This window comes from Schistocerca americana, chromosome 8 (genome assembly GCF_021461395.2).
Source record: "Schistocerca americana isolate TAMUIC-IGC-003095 chromosome 8, iqSchAmer2.1, whole genome shotgun sequence".
Taxonomy (NCBI): Eukaryota; Metazoa; Arthropoda; class Insecta; order Orthoptera; family Acrididae; genus Schistocerca; species Schistocerca americana.
In genome coordinates this window covers 57,322,128-57,335,663 of record NC_060126.1, presented here as the reverse complement: position 1 = coordinate 57,335,663, position 13,536 = coordinate 57,322,128, and the positions used below count along the sequence as shown (strand labels likewise).

General features: G+C 46.5%; 1 protein-coding gene across 1 annotated transcript in view; it reads left to right on the top strand.

Annotated features, from left to right (window-relative positions):
• LOC124545527 (NACHT and WD repeat domain-containing protein 2-like) overlaps positions 1-13,536 on the top strand; it is a 1,590,779-nt gene that overhangs the window by 1,414,424 nt on the left and 162,819 nt on the right. Inside the window, exon 8 of the mRNA XM_047124475.1 lies at positions 8,278-8,400. Coding sequence (XP_046980431.1) covers positions 8,278-8,400 — 123 coding nt within the window. The remainder of the gene's footprint in view (positions 1-8,277; positions 8,401-13,536) is intronic.

Sequence of the window (13,536 nt, the reverse complement as noted above, 5' to 3'; positions counted from 1 at the left end):
GAGATACTACTAGTTAGGCTGCGTATTGGGCACTTTCGTTTCAGTCACCGTCATTTGTTAAGTACTTTCTGGAACCAAGCATCGATAGTGCCCCGTTTTCTGAGGCAATGCCGATTTTATAACCGTTAACGTTTTAACCGATGTTTTCCATCTAAATTATCAGACATTTTAGCGGATACAGCACGATCTGTAGATCGCTTTTTCTTTTTATTCACCGTAGTTACGTGACGAAGGAAATTAAATGTTCAACCGTGTGGGCAACCTCCTCAAAAGGGAACTGATCGTTTTTAGCTATCCTTGTACTCTCTTCGAATAGGCTCTGAAAATTATCGACTTCAAATTCGTTCATTAATTGATCATTTTAAGTTATGACATGGCCGCTTACGACTTCACCTGTCTTTTGCCATAAAGCAACGACAACAACAACAGCAACAACAAAAATAACAACCTGAGCCTACTGTCTGCAGCCCTTCTCAGTCTGGAACTGTGCCTTGCTTGACGTTTGAAGACGTCTATTGGGGCTCTTTGCTTACTGACGGTACTTAACTGCGTTGCTTTTAACTCCAATTTGCTATTAGTGGGCGTGAAATCATAAGTTTCTCAATGTGAACAACCTATTAATGGAGTGACGAAAGCGACTTGCGCTGTACGTCTCTAAGTTACAACGCTGACTGCTGTTATTCATACTCAGATGATTTTTCTTTCTTTTCTGGCAACCTTCCATCATTCCGTCATTTCACCCGTTCAACAATTCTAAACGATTAGAGCACGAAAGAAGGCAGCAGGAATAGAAGAAGATTCAAACTGCGTAAATACACTGATGAGCCATAACAGAATCACCACTCCCCACCGCGAGGTTTTATGCTGAGGGCACATCATGCGGTAACAGCAGTATATGAGCGGAGAAGAGACGAATAGGGAACTGTAGCGACGATAAGTGGCGTAAATTGGGAAATCCGCTAACTTCAGCGAATTTGACAAAAGTTAGATTATTTTGGCGCAGTGCCTGGGAGCGAGTATGCCGAAAACGATGAAGCTGTCGTGACCATCTCCAGAAAGTGGTTAAAGAATGTTGGAATCACGAGTAGGCTGCAAGAAGTAGGGCGTCGATATCTCATCAAAGAACGCAGGGATCGAAGGCTTGCCCGCTCTCTAAAGCAGAACAGGCGGCGCTCTGTGGCAGATCTGAGTACAGTGCTGGCGAAGGCACGAGTGTTCTGGAGCAGCGCAGTATTGAGCATGGTGTTCCACAGCAGAGGACCCCGACGTGTTCCCGTGAAATCGTCAGTTGTGGTTACAGTGGGCATGGGATCATCGAGGTCGGACCGCAGAACAATGGAATCGTGTCGCCTGGTCGGTGAATTCCGTTTATTTTAAACCGTGTCGACGGTTGTGGCCAGATAATCTGTCATCCAGGCGAACGGCTTTTCGAGACATGCAGCGCGCCACGGACTCAGGCCGGTGGGAACAGTATTATGTTATGCGGGACATTCACGTGCTCTTCCAAGGGACCTGTGGCAGTAATCGAAGGCTGGTGAGAGATGTGCACTACGTGAACTTTATTAGGGACTCACTTGTAACCCCATATGCCTGATGTGTTCAGCGACAGCGGTGGCATTTTCCAGCTGGATAACTGTCTCTGCTACAAGTCAGGATCGTGCTGCAGTGGTTTGAGGTGCATCAAATTCAGCTTTCTGAACCAGATGAAATCCAGTCGGGAAGCTATCGGGTGTCAGATCCGTGCCCACAAACCAATCACCTGTAAATTAGGCCCCCCGTGGGCTCAGCATTCATTTGCTGGGTACGGGCTTGGAGATCCCGTTTCCCTGAGCTGGGGACTGGTAAGCGACGCCAGTCCTCTTTTATCATAAGCTGCGAGCATTCTTCAGAGATCACCATGCGCCACGGCGGTGAAATGTTGTGTGCTTCTGAGAACGGACGCCTTGGCTTCACCACCAGGACCACGAGGAAGCCACACACTTCTATAAACAAAATTTAAAAATGTCATCCTCAAAGTGTGTTGCGTGCTCAGGAGGTGAATAGTTGTTGGGTTAAAGCAGTATCTACAGGGAAACGTCTGAGGCATCTGACACCCTTTAATGGTATAAGGCTTGCTCAGGTATGCTCTGCCTGGATCAGCACTTGTTTCCCTTAAGTCTCGTGGGATCCCCATGGAACAATTTCATTTAACTACTACTCCTGATGGGACCGGTGTACAGTCAGGTAGTAACTACAACCACTCATCAAAAAGAGCTCGGTTGATCAGTTCTCCTGAGAAGAAATCTCAGACTCGTAGCACCAGAGCATCAGTGTGCCATAGCACCTTCATTTTAATAAAGAGAACAGGGGCAACATTTGGGAAGTTCTCCGCTTTTATATTCACAAGTCATTGGAGGATATTGCTGGCTCTCTAAACAGTGTCAACTGAGTTAGTAACGGAACACTTCTAGCTGAAACTGCAAAATATCAAAGCTTCTGGGATGTAAGGACTTAGATGGAAACACAGTCGAGGCTGAGTTGCATAACGCCCTTAACTTTTGTAAAGCCATTGTTACCTGCTCTGATATAATGGAGATGGACCCTGCGGAGTTACGTGAAGAATGCAACGATATGGGCGTCACAGAAATGGAGAACTTATGACCAGACTCAGTGGCACAATGGAAAAACCTGCAGCATTTATTCTAACGTTCAGCATTCTAGAATTACCTGAACACATCCTTGCAGGCTATATCCGTCTTGCCGGCCGGTGTGGCCGAGCGGTTATAGGCGCTTCAGTCTGGAGCCGCGCGACCGCTACGGTCGCAGGTTCGAATCCTCCTTCGGGCATGGATGTGTGTGATGTCTTTCGGTTAGGTTTAAATAGTTCTAAGTTCTAGGGGACTGATGACCTCCCATGTTAAGTCCCATAGTGCTCAGAGCCATTTGAACCATTTTTTTATATTCGTCTCACAGATCGTCCATTTGTTCCTAACCCAATGCAATGCCTCAACTGCAAGGATCTGGCCATACCACTATGTCATGTAATGGGATGGCTACATGTAGATATTGTGGAGGCTCAGTACACGAATCAGGACATTCTTGCACACTTCATCCGAAATGTACACACATCAAAACAAGTTTTGCATCACTTTTGTTCCAAGAGTTCCGGATCCTGTACAGAAAATTGGAATAGAGATCAACATAAACATCATTCCCACCCTTTTTATAGCTCATGGAAGCCATACATTGCACGTTGTACCATCATACAGTGAGACCTTCAGAGGTGGTGGTCCAGATTTCTGTGCACTGGATCTCTAATACCCAGTAGCACATCCTCTTGCATTGATGCATGCCTGTATTCGTCGTGGCATATTATCCACAAGTTCATCAAGGCACTGTTGGTCCAGATTGTTCCACTCCTAAACGACGATTCGGCGTAGATCCCTCAGAGTGGTTGGTGGGTCACGTCGTCCGTAAACAGCCCTTTTCAATGTATCACAGGCATATTCTTTAGGGTTCATGTCTGGAGAACATGCTGGCCACTCTAGTCGAGCGATATCGCTATCCTGAAGTAAGATATTCACGGGATGTGCACGATTGGGACGCGAACTGTCGTCCATGAAGATCAATACCCCGTCAATACGCTGCCGATATGGTTGCACTATCGGTCGGAGGACGCCATTCACTTATCTTACATCCGTTGTGGCACCTTCCATGACCACCATCGGCATACGTCGGCCCCACATAATGCCAACCCCAAACAGCAGGGTATCTCCACCTTGCTGTACTCTCTGGACAGTGTGTCTAAGGCGTTCAGGCTGACCAGGTTGCCTCCAAAGACGTCTCTGACGATTGTCTGGGTGAAAGCATATGCGACACTTATCGCTGAAGAGAACTTGATGCCAGTCCTGAGCGGCATCGCCAGGTTATTGGGCCCATCTGTACCTCGCTGCATGGTGTCCTGGTTGCAATTATGGACGTCGCTATGGAGGTCTGGAGTGCAGTTGCGCATAATGCAGCCTATTGCGCACAGTTTGAGTCGTAACGCGACGTCCTGTGGCTGCACGAAAAGAATTATTCAACATGGTGGCGTTGCTGTCAGGGTTCCTCCGAGCCATAATCCGTAGGTAGTGGTTATCCACTGCAGTAGTAGTCCTTGGGCAGCCTGAGCGAGACATTTCATCTTCTCCATGTCTGAACAACATCGCTTTGGTTCACTCGAAGACGCGGGCCACTTCCCTTGTTAAGAGCCCATCCTGGCACAAAGTAACAATGCGGACGCGATCGAACCGCAGCATTGACCATCTAGGCACGGATGAACTACTGACAACACGAGCCGAGTACTTCATTCCTGGTGGAATCACTGGAAATGATCGGCTGTCGGACCCCCTCCAGTTAACAGGGGGTGCTGATGCTTTGTTGTTACTTCTTTTTGTGGATATTGTGACATCTCTGAACAGTCAAAGGGACTGTGTCTGTGATACAATATCCACAGTCAACGTCTACGTTCAGGAGTTCTGGGAACTGGGGTGATACAAATCTCTTTTTTGATGTGCGTATAAACTGCTCTGAGGATCACCCAGTGTGGAGCAGAAAGTGTGGGAGACACGTACCCTTTGCTGAACCTAAAAATGCCATCAAAGGTATGCAACGTCCAATTTTTGCTACTTCTTTTGCATCAGCCCTCAAGAAGCCACTCACCAAGTGTGATGCCTCCACACGAACTGAAATCACAGATTCAAATACGACCACATGCACATGTACCTCTGGGAAAAACTCTACACTCGAACCAGAAATCATCCAGAGGTCGTCAGCGATGGGCTTACAACTTAAGCCACATACCGCTGTCCACCGTCAGAAGCCTACTAAGGCGTCCCCTTAACCCAAGGAAGCAAGTCCTCTGATAAGTAAGGGGAAACGTCCTTCAAAAAGTGGCTCAAAGAAGAAAGTGGTAATGAAACCTTCAGATCGGCGAGCTCTCTCCCTCTCAGGTGGGAATTTTACTCTTGAAGATATTTTTCCAATTGGAGGAATCGGAGAGCCAGACAGTGGCCAACATTCCTCCTGATTTCCCAGGTAAATCGCGTCTTACAAGGGAGAAAGACAAGATTAACCATCGCTAATCAGTGGCCCCCTGTGCTGCAGTGTAATTTAAATGGACACCAATCACATTTTGCAGAATTACAGCTCCTGGTTCAGGAGAAATCGTGCTGCATCTGCCTGTAAGAAACTCATTTTACAGTCACCAACACACCTGCATTACGGTGTTACTATCTCTACAGGGAGGACGATATTACTGGAGACAGGGCTAAAGGTGGAGTGGCTGTTTTCATTGATGACAGATGTCACTCCTCTGATGTCCCTCTTAAAATGGCCATAAAAGCAGTTGCCGTGAAAGTACTAGCACCATTTAACATCTCAGTGAGTTCTTTATATCTTCCACCTCATGATCCTTTGGATGCAGACTAAAGAACTCTTCCATACACTTCCACACCCATTCTTCCTTGTGACGGACTTCAGTGCACAAGGTATTCTGTGAGGCTCGGCTATCACTTGCTCCAGTGGTTGAATTACCGAGCGGCTAATCCCTTGTGAGAATATCAGCCTTTTGAAGAAGACACACTTTTTTACAGCTCCAGGATCTTTTTTAGCCGTTAACTTTTGTTTTTGCTTCCCAGTAATTGCAGATTCGGTTCAGTGGGCAGTGGCTATAGATTCAGATTCTAGTGACTACATCCCAGTGTGGATCTGTCTGCCGACTCGGACGATGATCGACAGGACACCACGAAAATGGACTATTCAAAGCCAAATTTGTTGCTGTACAGTCAACAGGTTATTTTTGAACAAGAGGACTGTGCACAGGAGACGGTGGCCCATGTCTCTTTAGAGATCCAGTGGGCTGCGAGTCCATCCCCGTGTTTAGCAACCACTTCAGATGAAGACCTGTACCTTGACGACTGTCGATTGGCAGGCGAACAGTTATATGGAACTTCAAACACCATCCAACTACCGGAAACTTTCTTGCCTTCAGATCTGCGAAAGCCCATGCGAGACGAGTGTTAAAATAACGGAAGAGGGCTCCCTGGAAGGAGCCCACAACTTCCATTAATCAGTCCTCTTCCACTGTAACCGAGCGAGGTGGCGCAGTGGTTAGACACTGGACTCGCATTCGGAAGGACGACGGTTCAATCCCGCGTCCGGCCATCCTGATTTAGGTTTTCCGTGATTTCCCTAAATCACTCCAGGCAAATGCCGGGATGGTTCCTCTGAAAGGGCACGGCCGACTTCCTTCCCCATCCTTCCCTATTCCGATGAGACCGATGACCACGCTGTCTGGTCTCCTTCCCCAAACCAACCAACCAACCAATCCTCTTCCACTGTACAAGTTATTAGGCGGATTTCAGGCAAGGACAGTACACATCCCTTTACATCCTTGTCGAGAAATGGGGTGGTCGTGGACGTGCCTAAAGACATGGCTCAGGTTTAAGATGAATACTTTTGTACAGCCAGTGCGTCATCCAGACGAGCTCCTGCATTTCAGGCGTCCCGTAGGACTGCAGAGATACGGAAGCTCCTTTTCTTCTAGCATAATGAGGAAGTCTACAACCTTCCAATCTCCACGTGAGAACTGCAATCAATTGTGACCACAGCCAGAAACACTGCTCCGGGACATGATGAGATTCATTATGCCGTGCTATGTCATCTGCACAGTGAAGCGAAAGGACAGCTCCTCTCTTGTTTCAGTCAGATCTGGTTTGATGGAGAGTACCGCACAATTTATGAGGAGGAAGTATTAACTCCATTCTGGAAACCAGGCATAGACATAGCACCGCTAACAGCTACCGGAGTGTAGCCTTCACCAGTAGTATGGGTAAGACTATTGAACATTTGGACAACTGCCACCTCATCTGGCTGCTCGAATCCCGAGGTCACCTGAGCCGCTCCAAATGTGATTTAGGCGTTACCGTTCCACCCATGACAACATAATTGTCGTGGAGACGGCGATACAGGAGTCCTTCTTACGCAGAAACCATATGGGTTTTTATGTTTTTTGACTTCAGAAAAGCATAGGACACTACTTGGAGGTACAACATTCTTCAACCTCATAAATGGGGACTATGTGAACGATTGCCGCTTGTTATTGAATCCTTCCACGACGTCCGGTACTTTCGACATTGGTGATGCCTTGCCTGACTGCTATGTTCAAGAGAATGGGATCTCACAATGCAGTATACTCAGCATCACATTATTTGCCACTGTTATCAGTAGAATTTCCAGCACAGTTAGTAGCCCTGTCAGATGCTCTTTGTGGATAACTTTGCAGTCTTGTACTCTTCCTCCAATCATACAAAGGCGGCAAGGAAGATGCAGATAATCATCAGGAGGCTGGAAACCTGGGCCAAGACAACTGATTTTCAGTTCCTACCAGAGAAGACTACATGGGTCAATTTTAACCGTACTCATGAAAGGTTTAACCGACCAGTGCTCACAGTGGGGGACAATATTTTATGTTGACAGGAAAATGTGTGCTTTTTGAGTTTATTACTTGAGTCTGAATTAACATGGCTTCTACATTTGGAAGACCTGAGAAAAATGGTTTACAGCCATGGAATATTTTGTTGTTTCTTGGCGGAAAATCGTGGGGAGCTGACAGGTCCCGCCTATTGCAGTTTTATTGGACATTTGTTGGATCTCGTTTATACTATGGCAGTGTGGTCTGTCCTTCGGTCCATATTTCCTACCTCAAGATGTTAACGCTGTCCACCATGGGGGCATTCAGATATTGACTGGAGCCGTTCGGGTGAGTGTAGTTCACAGTCTGTGTGCAGAGGCCGGTGAACCACCGCTCTCGATTCGGCGACATATGCTTTTGGCTCGACAGTCATTTAAAACCTCAGCATCACTTCAGTCACTGGCATTTAATGCAGTGGTCCAACCAAACTCTGAACGGCTATTCAGGAATCAGCTCCTTACGACCAAGCCATTCGGGATACATGCTGCTGACTCACTCAAGGACTTGGATCTATCAGACCTGCGAATACGCAGCCAGGTATGGAATGCGTTGCTGCCTTGGTGTCTTGAGATGGGAAACCCATCAAGTACTCGTCGAAACCACGGTTTGTAGAACCAGTGCAGAATTGCGTTCTACAAGTGGAACAACAAGCTTCTAAGTGAGTGGTTTTAACGTTTTGACTGATCTGTGTATTTAACCTCGTACCTTCACGTATACGGCTGCGTTTCAGACTGTAGCCTACATTTCTGGAGGTTGTTCTGACTGTGACTGGCATCTGTCGGCAGGTGGAGCTGGTGGACATGCACTACGGCACGGCCAGCGACCCCGCGCTGGACGCGCCGCTGTTCGAGGACCACCTGCACGAGATCCGCCACTGCCACGCCGTCTCGCGCGGCTGCTTCTTCCTGGTGAGTAGCGCACGCACAGCTGGCTGACTTATAGACAGATGGGGCCCCTCCACGCCCGCACCAACGTGGTGACCAAACCAAAAGTTCTACTGTCACCTCCGTCAACATGTTAGTTATCTAGTAAGTGGATCACAGGACGCTGGGCTGTGATGTTATCCGTGCGTCTGGGTAAGACTAGGCATTAACACGGTCCATCAGGTGATGATAGTGGACGAAACGCGAGTGAGGGTAGCGATTTGAAGAGCAGAGGGGAAAAAAGTGCCAAAGCTCGTGCCGTGGGAAAAAAACCTCTGCGACAGTGGGATGGGTAGTAAGAGTAGTAGTGGCTAACTAGCTGCGATAGTACATGCAAGGTAGGATTTGTTAGTATGGGTATCATGCACCATTACCGTGGCAAGCGATGGCGATGTATCCCAGTTGCTGCAGCCGCTACATTCCTGGAACAATCAAGATCGTTATATAGTAGTGGGAGATCGGCCACAGATCATCTCACTGTGTGTGTGTGTGGGGGGGGGGGGGTTATGGAGCTTGTCTGCATGTAGTGTACGGTACGGCTTCCCTGCGTGGTGCCAGTTATTCGGCAGTGTATTCCAGCTGGATATCCAGCAATGGCGTCTGATTAACAGGGGCTCCCCTGTACCGTTGTGTTTGCGTGTGCTTGGCAGTAGATGTTAGGTCCTTACCGACTGCCCGTCCCACCTGTCCAACCACCGCCGCCAGTCGCGGCGCCTCTAGAGGAGGGCCGCTACCGCGCGGAACAGCCTCGGGCAGCGGCTGCGCAATGCGAGACTCGCTCATCGTTGTCGCTGCCTCCACCGCGACACGTCTTGTGCGAGGCTGTTTAGCGGCGATGCAGACGCCAGACGGTTTACGTCCGCGCATCAGAGACGCTCGCCAATCTCGTTTTGTGTAGCGTAAATGACATTTGGGGAGATGCCTGGAAGGAAATGACGTAATCTTCCTACAGCTATTTATAACTTTGAAGTAAAAAATGAAAACTCATATTGTGCTCTTTGGCATCTTAAGCTGTTTCTGACGTGACAGTACTGTGCCTCGCATTGTTTCACAAAACAGGGAGGTACCCGAACTGCTAGGTAATGCTATAGCACTACATCGGAAAGTTCGTCCTATGACGGAATTTACGCGTGTGAACGTGTTTGGCTCTGAGCGTTTGTGAAATTCCAGCAAGGAAAATTATGTCACTTAGCTGTGAGCTTTCAGTCCAGCTGCAAAAAGCAATGTCTCCAAATTTTTTATGTGAAACCTCTTAAAAATCTAAATGAAATAAAATTTATTAACATTATACACCACCATTCTTCCTTTTTCAGCCTTCTGCCGCAAGTGGGCAGCAAATTATAGCACGTAATATGGCAGTGTGTAAAGTAACTATGACGGTGCGTGAGAAACAGTGTGCTGTAATGCAGCTTCGAAAACGAATAATACGTCCACACATGGAGTACCCTCTCCTTTAACAGGACAAAAGTCTCTGTGGCTCAATAGGTCACTTAACATTTCTTTTCCTTCAGGATATTTCCTGTTTTGGTTAGGCAATCTAGCAACAAATGGTACTACAGTCTCTTTTGGCAATCGTTTCACGCCCTATAGGTGCTAATACCAGTCAATTAACTTGAACTTTTTATTTATTTTAGCTACACTGTCAATAAGAGTCGGCTAGTAATACCTGTTTGCAGCTAATATTTTGATTGCGTTTAGTTCTTGTTCAACATTAGTGGAGGACATTGTAAGTGGCAGCAAATGGTAGAAGACGCAATGAAAAGAAGGATTATTTGTGGTAGGTATACTTCACTGAGGAAGGTAGTATTGGTGCGGTCTGTAACTACAACCATCTACTGCTAACTGCGTGCGACACTGTGCTAAACGTCACTCCGTTCTTGTGAGGCGAGATGTCGCGCTGTTGCTCCAGTGCAGGCACCGCACAGAACAACATAACTTATATTGTGCAGTGATTTCTAGTTACTTTGTCTCGTCGTAGGATACAACATCTGACTTAACAAAATATTTCACAGGTGGTAGGCAAAACCGAAAGTCGCTGCGAAAGTGGAAGGATAACTTGCTGCACGCAAGGCCGAAGTGTCAAGTAACTACATTGCGCGTGGTCAGCTCAGACAATGTTTTCACTAACAAGCAAAGCTACTGCCTACAGTGCTCGTAAGTATTCCAATCAACTTCAGCTCGAGCATATGTAGGCTTCCCTAAATCCATACAACATTTTAAATCGGCCCGTATTGTAGTCCCTTTATTAGTAGGCAAAAGCTGGATAATCTTTCTGATTTGCGAAAAAAAAACAAGAAAAGAAAAGAAAATATCGTTAACACACAAAGTCTCAAATGGCAAAAGAATTCCCCAAATGATACACACAAGTCGTTCAGTTGTTTAACTTCCTGAGTTGATTTAAAATGGTTCAGATGGCTCTAAGCAGGATGGGACTTAACATCTGTGGTCATAAGTCCCTAGACTTAGAACTAATTAAACCTGACTAACCTAAGGACATCACACACATCCATGCCCGAGGCAGGATTCGAACCTGCGACCATAGCAGCAGCGCGGTTCCGGACTGAAGCGCCTAGACCGCCCGGCCATAGCAGCCGGCTAGTTAGTTTAACTTCTCTGTACGTAGGTGAGCGAACATAAGCATATGTTATATTGAATGGATGATTATTTACTTCTTAACGTTCTCTTAAGTGAAACTTAACTCCCTACATACGAATATATTATACAATCATGCTCATAAATTTATGATAATGCTAATGCATGGTGAAACAGCGCCCTGGTGGGCGGTTTGCGGGTTTAAATCACCTCGGGGTATGACCGTCCGGTGCATTTGACTTACGGTCGTCGCACGGTGGCGCTGGTAGCAGCCCACATACACAGAGGTGTGTTGGTGCATGTCAGCGCACGGTACAGCGAGTAACTGTGCAGACGTTTCCAGACCTGCTAATGGTGACTGTGTGTTGAAAACGGTTCACAGAACGCATATTGATGATGATATGAGGGGTAGAATGCTAGGGCGACTGGAGGTTGGTCAAACACAGCAGGTCGTTGCACGGGCCCTCCGTGTGCCACAAAGTGTGATCTCAAGATTACGGCAACGATTCCAGCAGACAGAAAGCGTGTTCAGGCGCTACAGTATGGGATGTACACAGTGTACAACACCACAAGAAGACCGACATCTCACCATCAGTGCCCGCAGACGGCCACGGAGTACTGCAGGTAGCCTCACTCGGGACCTTACCGCAGCCACTGGAACAGTTGTCTCCAGCCACACAGTCTACAGACGACTGAACAGACACGGTTGTTTGTTCGCTCGGAGACTTGCAAGGTGCATTCCACTGACCGCTGGTCACAGCAGAGCCCTTAAAGCTTGGTGTCAAGAACACAGTACGTGGTCGTTGGAACAGTGGTCTCAGGTTATGTTCACGGACGAGCTGCCATCGTAGAGAATTACCTTGAAACAGAAGATATCAGGTGAATGGAATGGCCTGCCTGTTCTTCAGACCTAAACCCTATCGAACACGTGTGGGATGCTCTCGGTCGACGTATCGCTGCACGTCTTCAAACTCCCAGGACACTTTAGGAGCTCAGACAGACACTGGTGCAAGAATGGGAGGCTATACCCCAGCAGCCGTTCGACCAACTAATCCAGAGTATGCCAATCCGTGGTGGGGCCTGTGTACGTGTGCATGGTGATCATATCCCATATTGTTGTCGGGGTACATGCGCAGGAAACAGTGGCGTTTTGTGGAACATGTGTTTCGGGACGGTTTTCTTAACTTATCACCAATACCGTGGACTTACAGATGTGTGTCTTCTGTGTTCACTATGTGCCTATGCTGTTAGCGCCAGTTTTGTGTAGTGCCACGTTGTGCGGCTGCTACGGTCGCAGCTTCGAATCCTGCCTCGGGCATGGATGTGTGTGATGTCCTTAGGTTAGTTAGGTTTACTTAGTTCTAAGCCTATGGGGTTGATGACCTCAGATGTTAAGTCCCATAGTGCTTAGAGCGATTTGAACCATTTTTGAAATAGAATGTTGTCTCTATGTCAGTCAAAAATAATTCCGTCAAAGTATAAGTACAGTCTAGACACTCCGGCTCTTTTTTGTTGCCTTCTGCGATTTCAGCGCGCCATGCGGGCACGGCATTAACGCTGTTGAGTTCGGCGAGATCTTGTGAAAGCGAAAACGAATCGTAACTGTTTATATTCGTATACAGAATGGTTTTTACGAATGGGAACATCTTTAGCACAATAAACTGCAGCAACAGTAGGAAGAAGACACCACAATTGTCTTTTCTTAGGCTTCCTAACGACGCTAGGAAGTATCAACTGCTACGTTACATAACAGTTTATTTTCGATTTTGTTGTAACCTTCGAATATTTACTGGAGAAAGTCGTGATCTTTAAGTACAACGTGTTCTTTAAGAATAAAGAAACTGCCAGTTAACACTGACGACCTGACCTTTTCCAGAAAGATATCGTATATTCAGAAACGTGAAGTTTTCTTCACTGCACTTCCAATCGAATCCAGTTAAATCGGTGAATGTGGAACATGGGAAACCTGTATGGAATGCAATACCTACATTGTTTAACGTATCAGATAATGTACCACATCTGTAGCTGAAGAAAAAGCCACATAGACATGATAATAAAAGAACGAAAGCTGTAAAACTGTTTTTCAATACAGAAGAAACCAGTTCCACAAATGTTGCTGCATCCGATAAGCAAACGGAAAAAGTCTTCAACGCATCCGCTGTTGAACGAGAAGAACCTAAATTTACAAAAATATTATTAGAAAGTCGATTGAAGTGGAATACAGTACGAAACATTAGTCTCCCTACGAAGTTATTACGAGTCAAGGAAATTTCCTGTCATAATAAGAACAGACAACAATAGAAATATATTCTTCTCATACATGAAATGTGTGTTTATATTCTCTTACTTTCAGAGGAGTAAGCTGCAATCATACGTACATTCGAAAGTATTTCTTCATCATTAAGTTGCTGCTTATGTCACTGAATTAATGAGGTTCGGCTGCTTTTACACGTATTTCATGATTATTCATGTGTCTTTATAATTTAAAATATTTGGAATGCAAAAATGTAGTAATTATTTCGCTAATTA